Here is a 14635-nt window from a genome sequence, read left to right on the forward strand (position 1 = left end):
ATTAAGAACTCGTTAGCATTTAATTAGATGTGAGTAAATATTGACATATAGCATAAATGTGATGCTGCTTACTTACGCAATTAGAAGATGTCTCGTAAACAGAAAATAAAAAGCATTCGAGTAATAGATTGATGGGTTACGTGTAGTGAAACTTGCAAAGAAAGTGAACACTACAGATCTCATTAGAGATTATCTTCGGATGATAGCGGTGATTGAACATTAGCATCATAATAGCACAATGGTGATCAGTTTCTACTGTTTATCATAAGAATTTCAATTCTGTATAATAACGTTGTTTATGGGTTATGTCATTGGCCCGGATGTAAGCTAATAGCGAAATGGTTTCGCTTTTCGTATGATGTGTATGTTAATTTCAACACGTGGACATGTTGGGTATTTTATACTGGGAAAATATTTATTATTTTACCTTGATTATGACCAAATTTTTTATAATTATTAATCAATTAGGGATATGATCTAGCGGACGGATACCGACCAGTGATCCACCGCCGTTCTTTGATGTTCGCAACGCATAAAAAGCGGCACCTTTAAGCTTTTTATTATTTAGCGATTACTTTCATCATAATCAGCATTCGTAGCTTTTGTCATTCTACATTAACTATTCACCTTATTAAAAAATAAAACATGTTTATTTACTTTGAAAATATTTTTAATTTTTTTTATCAAAATGCTGAAAGATGGTAATGTGGTAATGTGTGAAATACCACGGGATCGATATCGTAAACTGAGCAAATCATTTCACTCTCGCTGCAGTACCGTTCCGAGATGAACACCGTTACGTGACGCTATCATAGAGCACGCGCGCTCCGGCGCATATGCAACGGTCATGACGCTGTCCTTGACTGAGTTTGTCTTCACATAAGCTTGTTGTTTCTTTGCCGGCACTGATTGGTGTGTTGTGTCATGTTTTGTGTTTTTTATCATTACTGAAAGATTTTGTGGGTTTGTTTTTGTTTTTTAGAGACGTACGATAACTAAAATCATGATCTTGCTCATCAGAAGTCGCGTGTGGCAGTATACATAACTTGGCAATCAAACTTAACCTAATATTGGAACGGCTGCATCGTAGCCCCTCATCTGTCTAAGATTTTTGAGCCCACTAGCCGCCTTCCCTACGATTGCAATTTTGACCAATCAACTTCCTTACTCATATTTCATGTTGAAATTGTTGATTAATTTGATTCAAAGTTAAGAAATCTCTATCTAGACGATAATGAGATTGCTTATTTAGATGGTTATTATAAGGCGCTCCAACCGCAGTCAGATTGCGCTGACTAATATGAAATATACATCTCATCATTAAATTAAGTAATTCTTGAAGTGAACTTGTGACATTTCACTAATGGATTTGCTTAATATTAGCTTTTGGTGCATATTTGTTAATTTAGTGTTAACAGAACTTGAGTGCATAGAAACCTTTAATAATTATTAGTAATTTTATTGACTATTATTATCACGTGGCAGTGGTGGAGGCTTGGTTAAATTTTCATTACTAAATGTCTTTTTCCATTTTGTTTCCAGGGTCTGCCGTCGTGGTCACGCGGCGTGGAGGTGGCGGAGGCGGCGCGCGCGCGCCTTGTGCGCTGGGCGTGCGGCGAGCCCCCCGCCGAGCCGGACCCCCCGCGCAAGAAGATGCCGCACGCGCTGCGGAGGAGGTGGCCCCTGTGCCCTTGTTTGCAGGTGCGTACGCGGTTAAAGCTTTTAGTATTAAAACTATTACTCTTAATCTATAACAAAATACTAAAGATGGAATTGGATTTTCGAAAATATGTAGTGTGTTCAGTAAAGTTGTTCATAACGATTAATTGCACCTTTAAATCAACAAGACTTCTCTATCATCAAGAGTGTATATCGCTGATTTTGTGTTTAATGAAACCATCTACCTATAGATATTTCAACCATTGCATAAACTAACTCTAAATATGTTCACTAAACTGGCAATTTCTGTGCTAAAATCAGCCGTGGCAATATTCGCCTCTGGGATTTGGTGAAACGCCAGAATTTAATTCGATGCAGTTAAAGTTACGATCGAAATTCTAGAACTTTCGAAACTATCTCGACATACTAAACTGCAATACTAGATATAAATTTGCATTTACAAGAAGGGCCCGAGATGAATTGTTCCGGAACGTCGTGTCAGATATCTTGCTGCAGTAATTCGATAGTGTAGTATCATGTCCAGGATCTTGGGCTCGGCTTGCGTGATACTTTCACCTGTTTACTACGCATTAAGGATCCAGTTTACTTGATATTGTGTGTGCAACAGCTGATTAGATTTTGTTTGCAACTTCTGTAAGCCGCGATAGTAATTTGTTTTACTATAAGATGTTTTTAATGACATTTTCATATTTTCTCAAGGTGACCTTAGTAAACAAGTTAGCTCGCATACTATTGGTAAAGAAGTATCAAATATCTATTAAATATGAACACATCTACAGTGTTCTTTAGTTATAATCGTGCGAGCATTTTATTGTAAGCACAAATAGAAAAGTCTATCCAAAGTCTCAGAAAGCCACCTATATTCTAAAATAATTTCGCCCTAATGCACTTTACTCTAATTAATGGAAACTAAACATTAAATACACTGTATTAATGACTTTATACCGGCGACCTACAAAACATACTTAAGTCCTAACTGTAACGTATTCATTACAGATATAACAAAAAACGATCACACAACGAAACAAATTGCCACTCTTACCTCAATCACGTTCATTTTCTTGCACATTCATAAGATTTACCGCAACACTTAAGCAAGAGGCATCTGCGAACTGCATCTAGATTCTCGTACGAAACGATTTAAAAGCAATAAAACTAACATTAAAGCTATTACCGATCATCTTTGCATTATTCGCATAGTGTGTAAGATTTCGTAAAAGTAAAGTTATAGCCACGTTCACGGTTCGTTTCATCAAATTTATTTCGTTTATTCCTTAATTTAATTTATTTTAACGAGCTGGTGAGCGAGTATCTTCTGTTGGGTCAGTTCACAGGTCAATAGGATTAACATAATTCACTGATTTCTACTTCATCTTCGATCACTTTCGTTTTTATTTAGATGGAATTTCGTGGAATTGGGTTATTTTTTTATATCATTATTGTGACATTGACCTTTTGTTGATTCTATTAAGTGTGATGTTTTATACATTCGTGTGGATGATGTTTTTAAAGACCATGCTTATATATTATGATGTATGTGGGATTCTTTCTTGTGTAATTTGCTTACTGGCGCAATAGTATTTTTACAGTAATATTTTAAAGCAACTGTTGAAGTAATGCGAGATTATGCAGATTAAATTCCGTTGCGACCGCTATCTGCAGATTATGTATCATGTTTTCTGAAATAAGTAAGCGCTTCAAAGAAAACCTTGGTATGTTGTAATAATATTGTTATGCTAAAAAGTGAATTCGGTTTGTAACAAGTCATCGTAGCACCATTCACTACAATATCAGAATGATGTGATTTCAATATTATAAGAAGTTCGTATATTTAAAGGCTTATAAATATCAAGGTCATTAACCTTTGTTTCTGGTTGTGGTAAAATAACTAGTAAAGTCCTGAGTGTTTTAAGTTACATATTTTTTTGCGAAATTCCATCTATGTATTGAATTTAGGTCAGTAAGATGAAGTCTACTAATCCGCACATGGCGAGCGTGGTGGACTAAGGCCTAATCCCTCTGAGTGGTATAGGAGGTCAGTGCCTAGCAGTGGGACAGTATATAATACAAGGCTGATGCTATTATTATATTAAGATGAGTTAGAATTTAGATATTAGCCTTTTGCATTATCACCAAATGTTTAAAGAGCAGTGAAATATGAGGCTAATCAGTAAAAACCTTTACACGAACACTGTTCTATCTTTGAAAAGTAAAAACATTCATTAGTAATATCATCAACAGACGCATTAGTAACATTGATATTAACATTGCTCCATTCAAATCAAACTTGATTTCTTAATTCACTGTTAATACTTTCATATCGACAGATGCGAATAATGTGCGGTTGTAGGCAACGCGTTGTCACTTCGGCATTGATTTCTCCGAGTTGTTTTTAATAGCCGTGAAGTATTGGTTATAGGGTCGTTTGAATAGGATTTTCCAAAGGAAACTTGTTCTTTACAGACTGGTGTATGAGTGAGACTGACAGATATTGACTGACCGAGAGGTACACGTTTAAGTTGACTCGTTTAAATAAGGAAAAGGAAGTAAATATTCGTACTTCTATTAACATAAAAATGTTATATTAAGTTGAAAGACATTCGAAATTGAAAGTTTTGATCATATTTATTAAGTGTGAATGGTTTTTTATGATCCTAAATATTCTATAACCCATTCTGATAATACTATTGTGAAACATAATCACTGATAAGCTCTATGCAGTATAATTAAATGGAAATGTTCTGCTGAATTTGTATCTTGACCTATATGAATGGAGAACGATTGAACTTTAAACAATGGACGGGCAATTGAAAGATGAATGGAAACGCGCATAAACATCGATGACGAATAATGAGAACAATCTGTGTACTGTTTGATTAATGATTTCGTTTTTTATTTGTTTGATATAGTCTGGTTTTTTGTTGACGGTTTAAAATGCTAAGAATGTTAGTCCTCACAGGTTATTGTAGGTCATTTTATTGAGATAGGAACTTGAGTGTGTAATATAACGTCTTTGCCAGGGTAATTGTGATTCCTGAATCTGAAGAAGATTGTCATATATATATAATTAAGATTTAATGTAAATAAAAGATTTCAAATTTAATTCTTTGTTTTAACGTTTTCACGAGTATTAACATTGCTTAGATAAAAGTATGTGTAAATAATACTTTTAAAATTAATTAAAGATGCCTCTTAGTTAAGTTGTTACAAAGGTAATTTGTATTTAATCGAATATATTTTTAGAATAAGCCCTTCTTAACCTCAAATTAGTGACATCACCTAAGCCTTTTCTATACAAATAAAAATAAACCCAGCATGAATTCTACACAAAGACAAAGTGCCTAAACATTCCTAACTAACCCATTGACGAAATTCACCTTGACTCTAAAAATGCAATTGCTTTTGAGATCAACATTGGATCATCCGAAGATAAATTTCAATTTAAACGTGTACATAAATTAGGCGGGTGAGGTCTGACCTTTTCCATACGCCCTACCAACTGTATTAGTTTCTAAACACGTTGTGTAACGTTGAAATATTTATAATGAGCTTATTTATGATTTAAATATAAATCGCCGCTTTGTTCGAGTGACAGCGTGCGCCCATTATGAACTAAGGTGGTGATTTTGATTACGAAGTTGCGTTGACTTTTGATGGCAATTGAATCTATCTTGAAAGAAAATCTTGATCTTCTACGTCATCCTTCTGAAGACTAATATGGGATAATATATGTTATAATAACTACTTCTTTGTGATCTCATGTCGTTAACACGTATTTGTTGAGTGAAATCATTGTATCTGACGTAAATGTTTAAAATTCATCGCCATTGTTTAAGAGAAAAAAAAAACGAAATAATTTTTAATGAATAGGTACTTCAATTGTTTTCTTAGTCATTGTATTTTTGCTGTTAGTTATAAATTACGTCAAACTTCAAGATGAAGAGGGTCCGAATGATATAGTTGTTTTACGCACAAAATTTAAAATTATAAGTAATGAAACTTATTAAATCTTGAGCATTCAAACATTAAGAGCAATACAATATGAGGTTCGGAGGTTTAATGACCATAAAATCAGAAAAAAGAATACAGAGACGGATATTATGACTGAAATTGTTACGAACGACGAAACTATTGCAGAGGCAGACGAGTGAAAGAATCACTTTGCAATTATTGATTAGGATGGTCCATAAACGTATTCAACACTAAAAGAGTTCAGAAGTTTTAATTTAAAATATTAAAAAAATCAAACGATAGGCAATAGAAGAAAGTATGACTCAAAACCTAAGAACAAACATCACAATCAATAAGTTGATAAGCAGTGGAAACCTTTACTTAAACTATTTAGTCGTTAATACAATTAGAGTGAGACGTACACACGACTCGTTGACGGTTACTAATTACCGTCCAGACATCAGATGTCCTCATATCGGCTGTGACATATCGTTGTGTTCTTCGAATTATTGTTGACTTATTGAATTGTTCTGTGATGAGTCTCTTACTTCATAATTGGGTTTGATTAATTGGCAGTTAGCGATTCAAGAGTTGTGTATTTTGTGAAGTGTTATGGCATTTTTGGAAATATGATCAAGTCTTTCGGTAAGAGGAACAAGCGTTTCGGTTTAGCTTTGAAGAGGAGGTGCTCAATTATTGCAAATGTAAGTAGAAAATATTATTAGGAAAATATACTGTTTATTGGATGTGCTTTTATAAATATAATTCTAATCCTTTGGATGGATGAGAAATTGTGTCGTTAGTATCAGAAACTATATAGGGCTTTCGGTTCTACAACACTCAGATCTGTCAAAAATAGTTGGGGATGCTAATATTGTCTCTTAGCGATGATCGAACTTGTGATTTCTGTCATTGTGAAAATGTGTTTGTCCAGAGTCAATATTATAAAGTGCGAAGCTTTAGATATTTGTCTAGGTTGAAATATTAATTGCTAAACACATTTTTTTATTACTTAAAATAGAAAATGCTGTTGCAATAACTTTGACTCAATTGTGTAAAGCTCCTCTGGGCTTTAGTGGTACGTGACAAACATGGTGTAAATCTTAATGTGTCTGGTCATTGAATAATTATGGCAGTATTTATATAGTATGGTATAAAGATTTTGTCTTGCGACTTCATGTGACGCTCAGTAGTCTTAGGTTGTTCGTTGACCCTCATTAGGCTACCGTGCAGGACATTGGCCCGGACGTTCATACTCCAAGCATCTCTATAAAACTACAGTTATGTATTATATAATACTTTGGCTATTGTTTTAAAATATGTCTGCTGGTATTAACATGTAATAGCTTACTAGTTTATTCGCCGCTTCCGTGACGTTTTCTGACTGAAATTTTCATTGTATAATTTTCGAGAAAGAAATTATAATCTTGTTCGTTATCTGTGCCTAGACTCTAGAATTTCATACACATGGCGGTTTGTGCAAGTTAGGCTAACAAATATTAATATTAAAAATAATTGTTAGCCTAACTAACAAATACACACAAATGTTACATTAAAAATATTTGTTAGCCTAATTAACTAGCGTTTATAAAATGAGAAGGATTTTTTTATTCTCAGAGCTGCTTCAAGAGAAGTGCAAAGCATTTTGAAATAATAAGTTGGGACAATATTTGGTCGACGTTTACAGCTGATATTCTTCGAATGTCGGTTTTAAATTAGCATCGTAAATAATAACGTCACCATTTTGAGCTTGGTCAATGTGGTCCTTTGTTTATTTGTTATTCGGATGCGATATGGAATTTCAAGAAATAATGTAAGTTTCAATTGTGTATTCCTTTTCGAAAAGTAGAAAGCCTTTGTGCCTGGGGCTAAAGTAATGAGGTGAAAATAAATCTCTAAAGGTCTCCAAGTATTCCAAATATTCTTTCACTAAATATGTTATGAGCTACACTATCTCTGACGTCCATAGACCACGTTGTATCCCGCGGTCAATCTTAAACGTCGTGTAGGCGCGCGCAGAAACCACTAGTGTATATATTTAGTACCACTAGTGTGTATATTTATAGAGTAATAATAATTATTATATTACCAAAAGAATAAGAGACTAGTGAATCATCATTATGAAATTTAAATCTTACCTTCGTCTTAAATGTATATTCATCATTACTGGAGGGCAGACGTAGCTTAAAAGCTTCCTCGGTATGAATTTGTTTAATGCTGCAGCGTCGTAGTGAAGTCATCGTTATTACTGGGGTGCGATACCAGGGTTGCCTTCTTTAATAATACATGATAAGAGGTGGTCTCCGAAAATTCTGGGCATAGTTTAATTAGATCAATTCGAGCAGAGATCTTATGCTCGTTTTTTATTGATCTTTTTCAAATTTTCTCTCTTTAAGTGCACTGGACTGAATGTTATTTTAAATTAATTTGTTATATTTTTACATAAAATGTAATGTAATTGAATTTAATGTATCGTCGTAAATACCTGTATTTGAATTAGAAAGTTTTCTGGAGACTGGAAAAGTGCTTTGAAAAATTTGGTTGGATGGTTAGTGTGTTACACGTAAAAGCTTCATGACTAACGAAGAGCATTCTGATTTACAGCTTAGATATACATACGTGACTTTCAAACTTTAAATAAGGTTGTGAAAGTTATTTTGTACCATTTTTAATATTATAGTTAAAATATAAATATAACCGAAGTTAAAATTGTCAAGAATTTCATTGCATGCTAAAATAATGTTTTTAGCAAGTGCTACTCTCTTACAAGATAGAACTAAATGTGACTTACTAAATTAAATATTTTTTTCAAAATAAACCCCATTTTATAGACATTTCAGATAAAGGTACTACAAAATCCATCATTTCATTCCAACACCTCAATTAGCAGTATAGTCGCTCTGTAAGCGCTGAATTAGATTGTTCATTCATTATTGTACATTATAAACACGTTCCATTGTTCCGACGGTAAATATTTGCCAGTTTGCTCGTGACCTCCTTCCTAGAGTTAGCTTTGCGTCAACCGTTGAGATAATTTAGTTTGTTTTTGCATCTTCCTCAGTATCTATGTTTGTTGTTGGATTATTTTACTTTCTATTGTCATTGCTAGGATAGGAATGCTCAGGTTTATGGTTTCAGCTACGTCTATGCTTTTATGATCGGATGTTGATGTCATTGTGATAACTGCAAAGGATTGTAAATAGTGATTTGCTAATTGGTTTTTCCTGTTATGTTCGTTATGTTATGCTAGAAATATTATGTTGATATGCTTGAACTTTAAGTGGGTAATAATAGTGTATATATTTTAAACGAATAAATTGTAATATAAAATTAAGTTCATGATAAAATTCTCTCACAAATGAGAGTTCATTGTAGGGCAATAAAATAACCTCGTGCAATAACCGAATATTAAAATACATTATTATCATATGATTAACATTATTTAATTGCTTCCTTAGACTCAAACTATGTAATTCTAGAATAAGTTTACATGTTTACACACTACAATTTACATGATGTGATTATTTTTGTCAGCCCTGGTTGTTCCCTCAATGAGTTCGCGAGACAACGCCAACAGTTCGTAGAATTGAATCGCAGGCGCCGACAAAGTTCAACATTGACTCACACGCTTAACTAACAGCCTCACTATATGAAACATGTGTGATTTTTATCTGTTTGAGTGGCGCGGTAAAGATTCCGTGAGAGACGCGCGCGACACCACGAATTCTTGAAGGACTTTCATCTTGATTTTTGAGATTTGAAAGTGAGAATGTTGACAAAAATATGCCACTTTCGAGTTTTGGCAAATTAAGATTTTAAGAAAATAAGCTCCCTTAACGAGGATCTGTTGTAATTTTTTGCTTTCACCTTATCGAGAGACGTGAGGTCATGCATGAACATAGCTCGTGTTGTCCGATCTGTTTGTGTTCTTGTAAATAAGTAGATAAATTTTGACGCGTTAAAATGTTTGTTTAAGTTAAATTGGAATTAAATCTTGCTTAAAGATTTAATTGAAATCAATTAGTCAAAGCCTAATAGTGCCTGTTGATTTCTGCATATTCGCAAAGACTTTTATACTGCGAAATGATTAGTTTAATCACATTCAAAGAAAGAAAAGTATTCCTAGCAAAAATGTTGAGGAAATGCGATTTTCCACCGCTTATGTGAGAGAACATGTAATCCGGACCGGTCGAAACGCGTATGTAATTACAAATTGCACATCAATTATCGGAACCGATGCGCGTGCGCCGTTCCGTTTGTGGGCGCGTGTCGTTTTTTGCCCTCTCTTGTTTCCTCGTCAACGTCGCCTCGAACTGCCCCTTTAAGGAAGGAACCTGCCTTCCTTACTTTACTTTCGTCTTTGCAATTTAAATTCGTAATGATTGGACAGTTTTATGTATAAAATTGTCACTGACGGTAACGTGTTCTGTAGAACGATTTAAAAAATATTTTGTTATAATTTTTATGAATTTAGATTCTCAAATGGAGGTATATACCCACGTAATTTAAAATTTAGATTACGTGGGTGTAAATTTATTAAATAGATAACTGAGAAATCAAATACCATGTATTATTATTTGCGAACTAGTTTTGTTGCGGATTTGAGGTATGGCACTATCGTTCTCTTATTTCGACGCTAATAATTTTATTAAGCAGCAGAATATTTTATTTCTCTGTTTTATTTATTAAGTCAATTTAAAAAAAAAATATGAAATTATTTACTGCTTTCGACTTCTTCTTACTATTGTACGACAACGTAAATTCACGAGTTGATTTATGTGATTCGCTTATGGTATGGACGCATGAATAATGTATGCGGAAGATACGGAATTGTATAGTACGATTGGCCGAAAGAGTTTCCCATGCTTTTGTAATTGCTTTATTAAACACGCCATAACTCCGTTGTCTGACAAGTGGACATGCGTCTTGTAATTTACCGTTTTGTAATCCAAATTACAGTTTAAGAAACAATTTGTGGTGTATTGTTTTTTATTTCTTGAGATTCACTGGTCAGGTTGGTTATCGGAAATGGTGTGGTATTTATGTTTTTAAATGACACTATAAGTGTGACTGTCGCTTATATTTCAATAGGTTGCTTTATGTTCATTGAAAGTATATTGCTGCGTAATATTTATTACCTTTTTAACACATCCGTCAGCATCTGCCTTCTCCTGGATGGAAAGTAAAAAACGTTTTCGAAAAACTAGGCGCGTAAATTTGTTATTATTTTTATTTTGCATCAACATAATCAACACAAATATTATCTATTCTACAACTTACGTTGATAGTTACCTACCGATGGTTACCAAATATATAGTATCAAGCTATGCTTACCCTAATCCCGTTTTGTTTCAGAATGACGAACCCCCCGAGATCACATACTGCGTGGTGGGGGGCGAGGGTGGTCTGGCGCTGCAGGCGGTCACCCCGACCCACCCGATGCCGCCCCAGGACGAGCTCGACGCCAAGTTCGCCGAGCTGGTGGTACGTACTGAATTTCTTCTCATTGCACATATTTTGAATGTCTAAGGATGTAATGTATTAGTTGCGACACACGTGGTTTGTAGTTGCGGCGCTTTCAATATTAAGCTATTGAGACTAAGGAGTGATGTTTTAAAGAGGGTCGAGATCTTAAGTGCATCATTTTGATTATTTTAAATTGACGATGGAAACGAAAAAATGTTTTAAGTAGTTTTTACTTGATTTATAAACTAGTTAAGTAGGTATAGAAATTTGTAAAAGTCAATGTTTAAGTGTAAACACGACTTACTTAAAGCTTTGGAAACTTGACTAGAGATCTTTTCTATCGCCGGAAGTAAAGTTGTTAATGAAGGATGTTCCAAGTTTGAATTGGTTTCGCACAAGTCTGAAAGTTGATTGGTGAGCGGACAGTAAATGTTGCGAGTTTCGATGTAATATTTTATAATAACTGGCAGCAGAATAAGCAATTTACGACAAACGTATTTTCACGTGAAAAATAAACTCCAATGAAAGCGGAAACACGTCTCATAATAACCAGTTTACATGTTATGTTTATTCCTAATTAAATTTTATTACTCCGACGACAAACGCGTGGGACACCTTCGATGTCACGGCTTTAATTAACAAAAGAATTTTAATGACAATGTAAAAAAACAACAAAAGAATCTTAATAATATGAAAAGTCTCAAAACAAGTCGAGATTTTCATAACAGAAGCGTCAGTTATGTGTTTTCTCACACACAGTTTCGTCACGAGTGCTCGACAACGGTTATGCAATGATTCGTCTTCATCAACAATAATTGTGGTAGGCGCGTGAGGTGAACAAACTGTTGCGGTAACAATGGCGTCTAATTTACCCTCATTGGGTCTCAAGACTGACTAGAATATCTGGGTTTTAGTATTTATGTAGAATATACTTAGATCGTTATGGTTATTAGGATTTGTTATCACAATACATCAAGGTTTATCGAGCGAGGTCTGGGTGCAAACCAGCGATCTTTCGTTTCATGGTTGACGCTTTGTCTGCCACGCGGTAACCATCTCGAAAGTTTTACCAGAGCTCGTCTATTATCTTGTAGCTTTAATCACGTACGGTAACATGAGTAATGGAAGATGTTTGTCCCTATCCTTACTAGCATTCTGTTTGTAAGATCATCCCACATAAATTACGTAATACAACACTAAACACTGCACTTTAGCGAATCGAAACAATGTACATCAATATATCTGTGATAGTGGTGAATGGATATTCACTTAAACACTGGTACAAAATGGCACAAGATCAGATAACGGCCCCTGATTGCAGAGGTGTTGTTTAGACGAATGATCGCGCCCGCAGCGCTCCAGCTACCACGCCATCTCGGCCCACAGACTTTCATGTGTCCCTTGGGTCTGATAAGGTTGTGTATATGCCTTAAGGATTTACAATAATTTTGTGTCTATTGGGACTTAAGTACTATAGGGATGATTATTTAAAAAATCATAGTATTTACCTACTATGTGTAAATAACTCGTGTGCAAAATTTTATGTTTATACGAAAGCTAAGATATTTTGCATGATTTTCTGTAGACCTTATCGATGGCGTTTATTTTATAAAATTTTAACACCTGTATTATTATGCACTGAGTCAAGTTGGTCGTACCAAAAACTGCGCAAAATGACGTACGTTTTAATATTTACCAAATGATGCCATTCATTGCAAACATTATTAATTTACACGGTCAATTAACAAATCAAATTGATGATCGTTCACAAATAAATTAATGTTGAATAAATATACTAATCTGTGAGGTTAGTCTAGACTTCGTACAAACAGGTGGAAACGATAATCGCCTTTTGCTCGTCTAAGACGGCTTAGAAACCGTACGGGTGTCTTTAATTCTTATTCGACTTAAGTCTTGATTGGTTTGTCTATTCTCAACAGTAATTTAATGTTTGGTCCAATATTAAGATTTCTTAAATGGTTTACGATTTATTGTGGTAATAATATTATTATATGATGGTTATCTATTTCATAAAAAAACATGATAGATTCAGTAAAGTTAAATAAACTCACAATTATGTCAAATTTAGTAAGGGTTGTTATAAAGCCATTGCAAGCACTGCTTGAGAGGTTCTTTGGTTCACTCTTAAAAAGTAAAACATCAGCTATTGTTACAAAATCCCGTAACTTTGAATTCATGAAAAACCCTCTCTACGAATATTTCAATGTTTACAGATGGTTTGAAACAAGATCCCCGTCACTACTCTGTAATATAATAGGTATTTATTTTCTGAAAACTGGTTGTGCGTGTTCCCTTTTATTAACAGTAACTAGATGGATACTGTTGATATCAACACGGATTAATGTCTGTAGGTAGCACTTAATTTGATTTAGCGGGTGTTGTACAAATTGAATGTTCCAAGGTGTCCATTAATCGGTACCTTGTCCAATGTCAGAGACGTTATAATGCCTTAGAAAGTTTTTATGTTTAATTCGATTTGTTTCAATTCTTTATCAAAAATGGCATTTTCTTTCATCGTCTGCTCCAATGGGTGTCATGTTCATTATTATGACCTATTCTGATATTAATGTTATTATTTGTTAATTTAAGATCATTTCTGTATTTCTAAATGTATTTTGTCCGACTTAATTAGATCTTTCATGCTTGTCATGCTTCTTATAGATTATTTTGATCTGGTTTCTAATTCTGCTACATAATGTTTGAATATATTTGATATTATTAATATTTAAATGAACCTCTTTTGATTCATGATTGATTGGTTTACATGTCCGTTATAAATATTCAATACACGTCAAGTTTCCTAATGAACTTACGACGTCTTCGTATCAAAATAACATTAAGTAATTTTGTTACCGTTTGATTGATCAATAAAATGCAAATTGAGCGAAATAAATCTTTCAGTTACGTAACATGCGGATCAGTGTAACTTTTTTTTTATAGACGAATACGATCGGTTACTGAAAGCGAAACTTCACATCCGAGACTAATTTGCGCTTGGTGATGTATTTGTATGGGTTTGATTAATAAGTATCAGTATGCAATTTGATTACAATTATTGTTGATATCTCATATTTATTATTGTTTTTGTTATTATTATCAGTTTACTTTTGGTCCCTATTTATGTTTAACGTCTTTTATCGCTATCGTTTGAGGAAACAAACATCGAAGTTTATATTTGTTATCGATTAGATACGGCTTTCAATTCGAATACATAAATCTTATTGTATTGTTCGTTGTAAATCAATTATATAGCACCGTATTTCACTTGATTACGATCAAACTATCAGTCCACCCCTCGCGCCATAACGAGCTGTCCAGATCGAAGATAGTCCACTCTCCATGTTAGTGACGTAATGACGTCGATATCGCACGCTACTTTCGCCAATACTGACGGCTGACGTTTGACTGACATATCGATAGAAAGAAAAGGAAAAAGGAAATTACTATCGGAACTAGCCGGTTGTAAAGGGAGCCTCAAATAAGATAGCTGTAACGAGTTGATTAGTGGCAGTAAACG

At 34.1% G+C, this 14635-nt stretch overlaps 1 protein-coding gene across 5 annotated transcripts in view; it reads left to right on the forward strand.

Annotated features, from left to right (window-relative positions):
* LOC115449220 (disheveled-associated activator of morphogenesis 1) overlaps positions 1-14635 on the forward strand; it is a 132297-nt gene that overhangs the window by 92234 nt on the left and 25428 nt on the right. For 4 of the 5 annotated variants that reach the window (XM_037437396.1, XM_037437393.1, XM_030176966.2 and 1 more), the window contains 2 exons: positions 1543-1701; positions 10987-11115. In XM_037437396.1, coding sequence (XP_037293293.1) covers positions 1654-1701; positions 10987-11115 — 177 coding nt within the window. In that variant the 5' untranslated portion in view covers positions 1543-1653. Of the gene's footprint in view, positions 1-1542; positions 1702-6083; positions 6336-10986; positions 11116-14635 lie in introns of those variants that run through there. The other variant, XM_037437394.1, reaches the window with a different exon arrangement.

Source organism: Manduca sexta, chromosome 11, assembly GCF_014839805.1.
Source record: "Manduca sexta isolate Smith_Timp_Sample1 chromosome 11, JHU_Msex_v1.0, whole genome shotgun sequence".
NCBI classification, from domain to species: Eukaryota; Metazoa; Arthropoda; class Insecta; order Lepidoptera; family Sphingidae; genus Manduca; species Manduca sexta.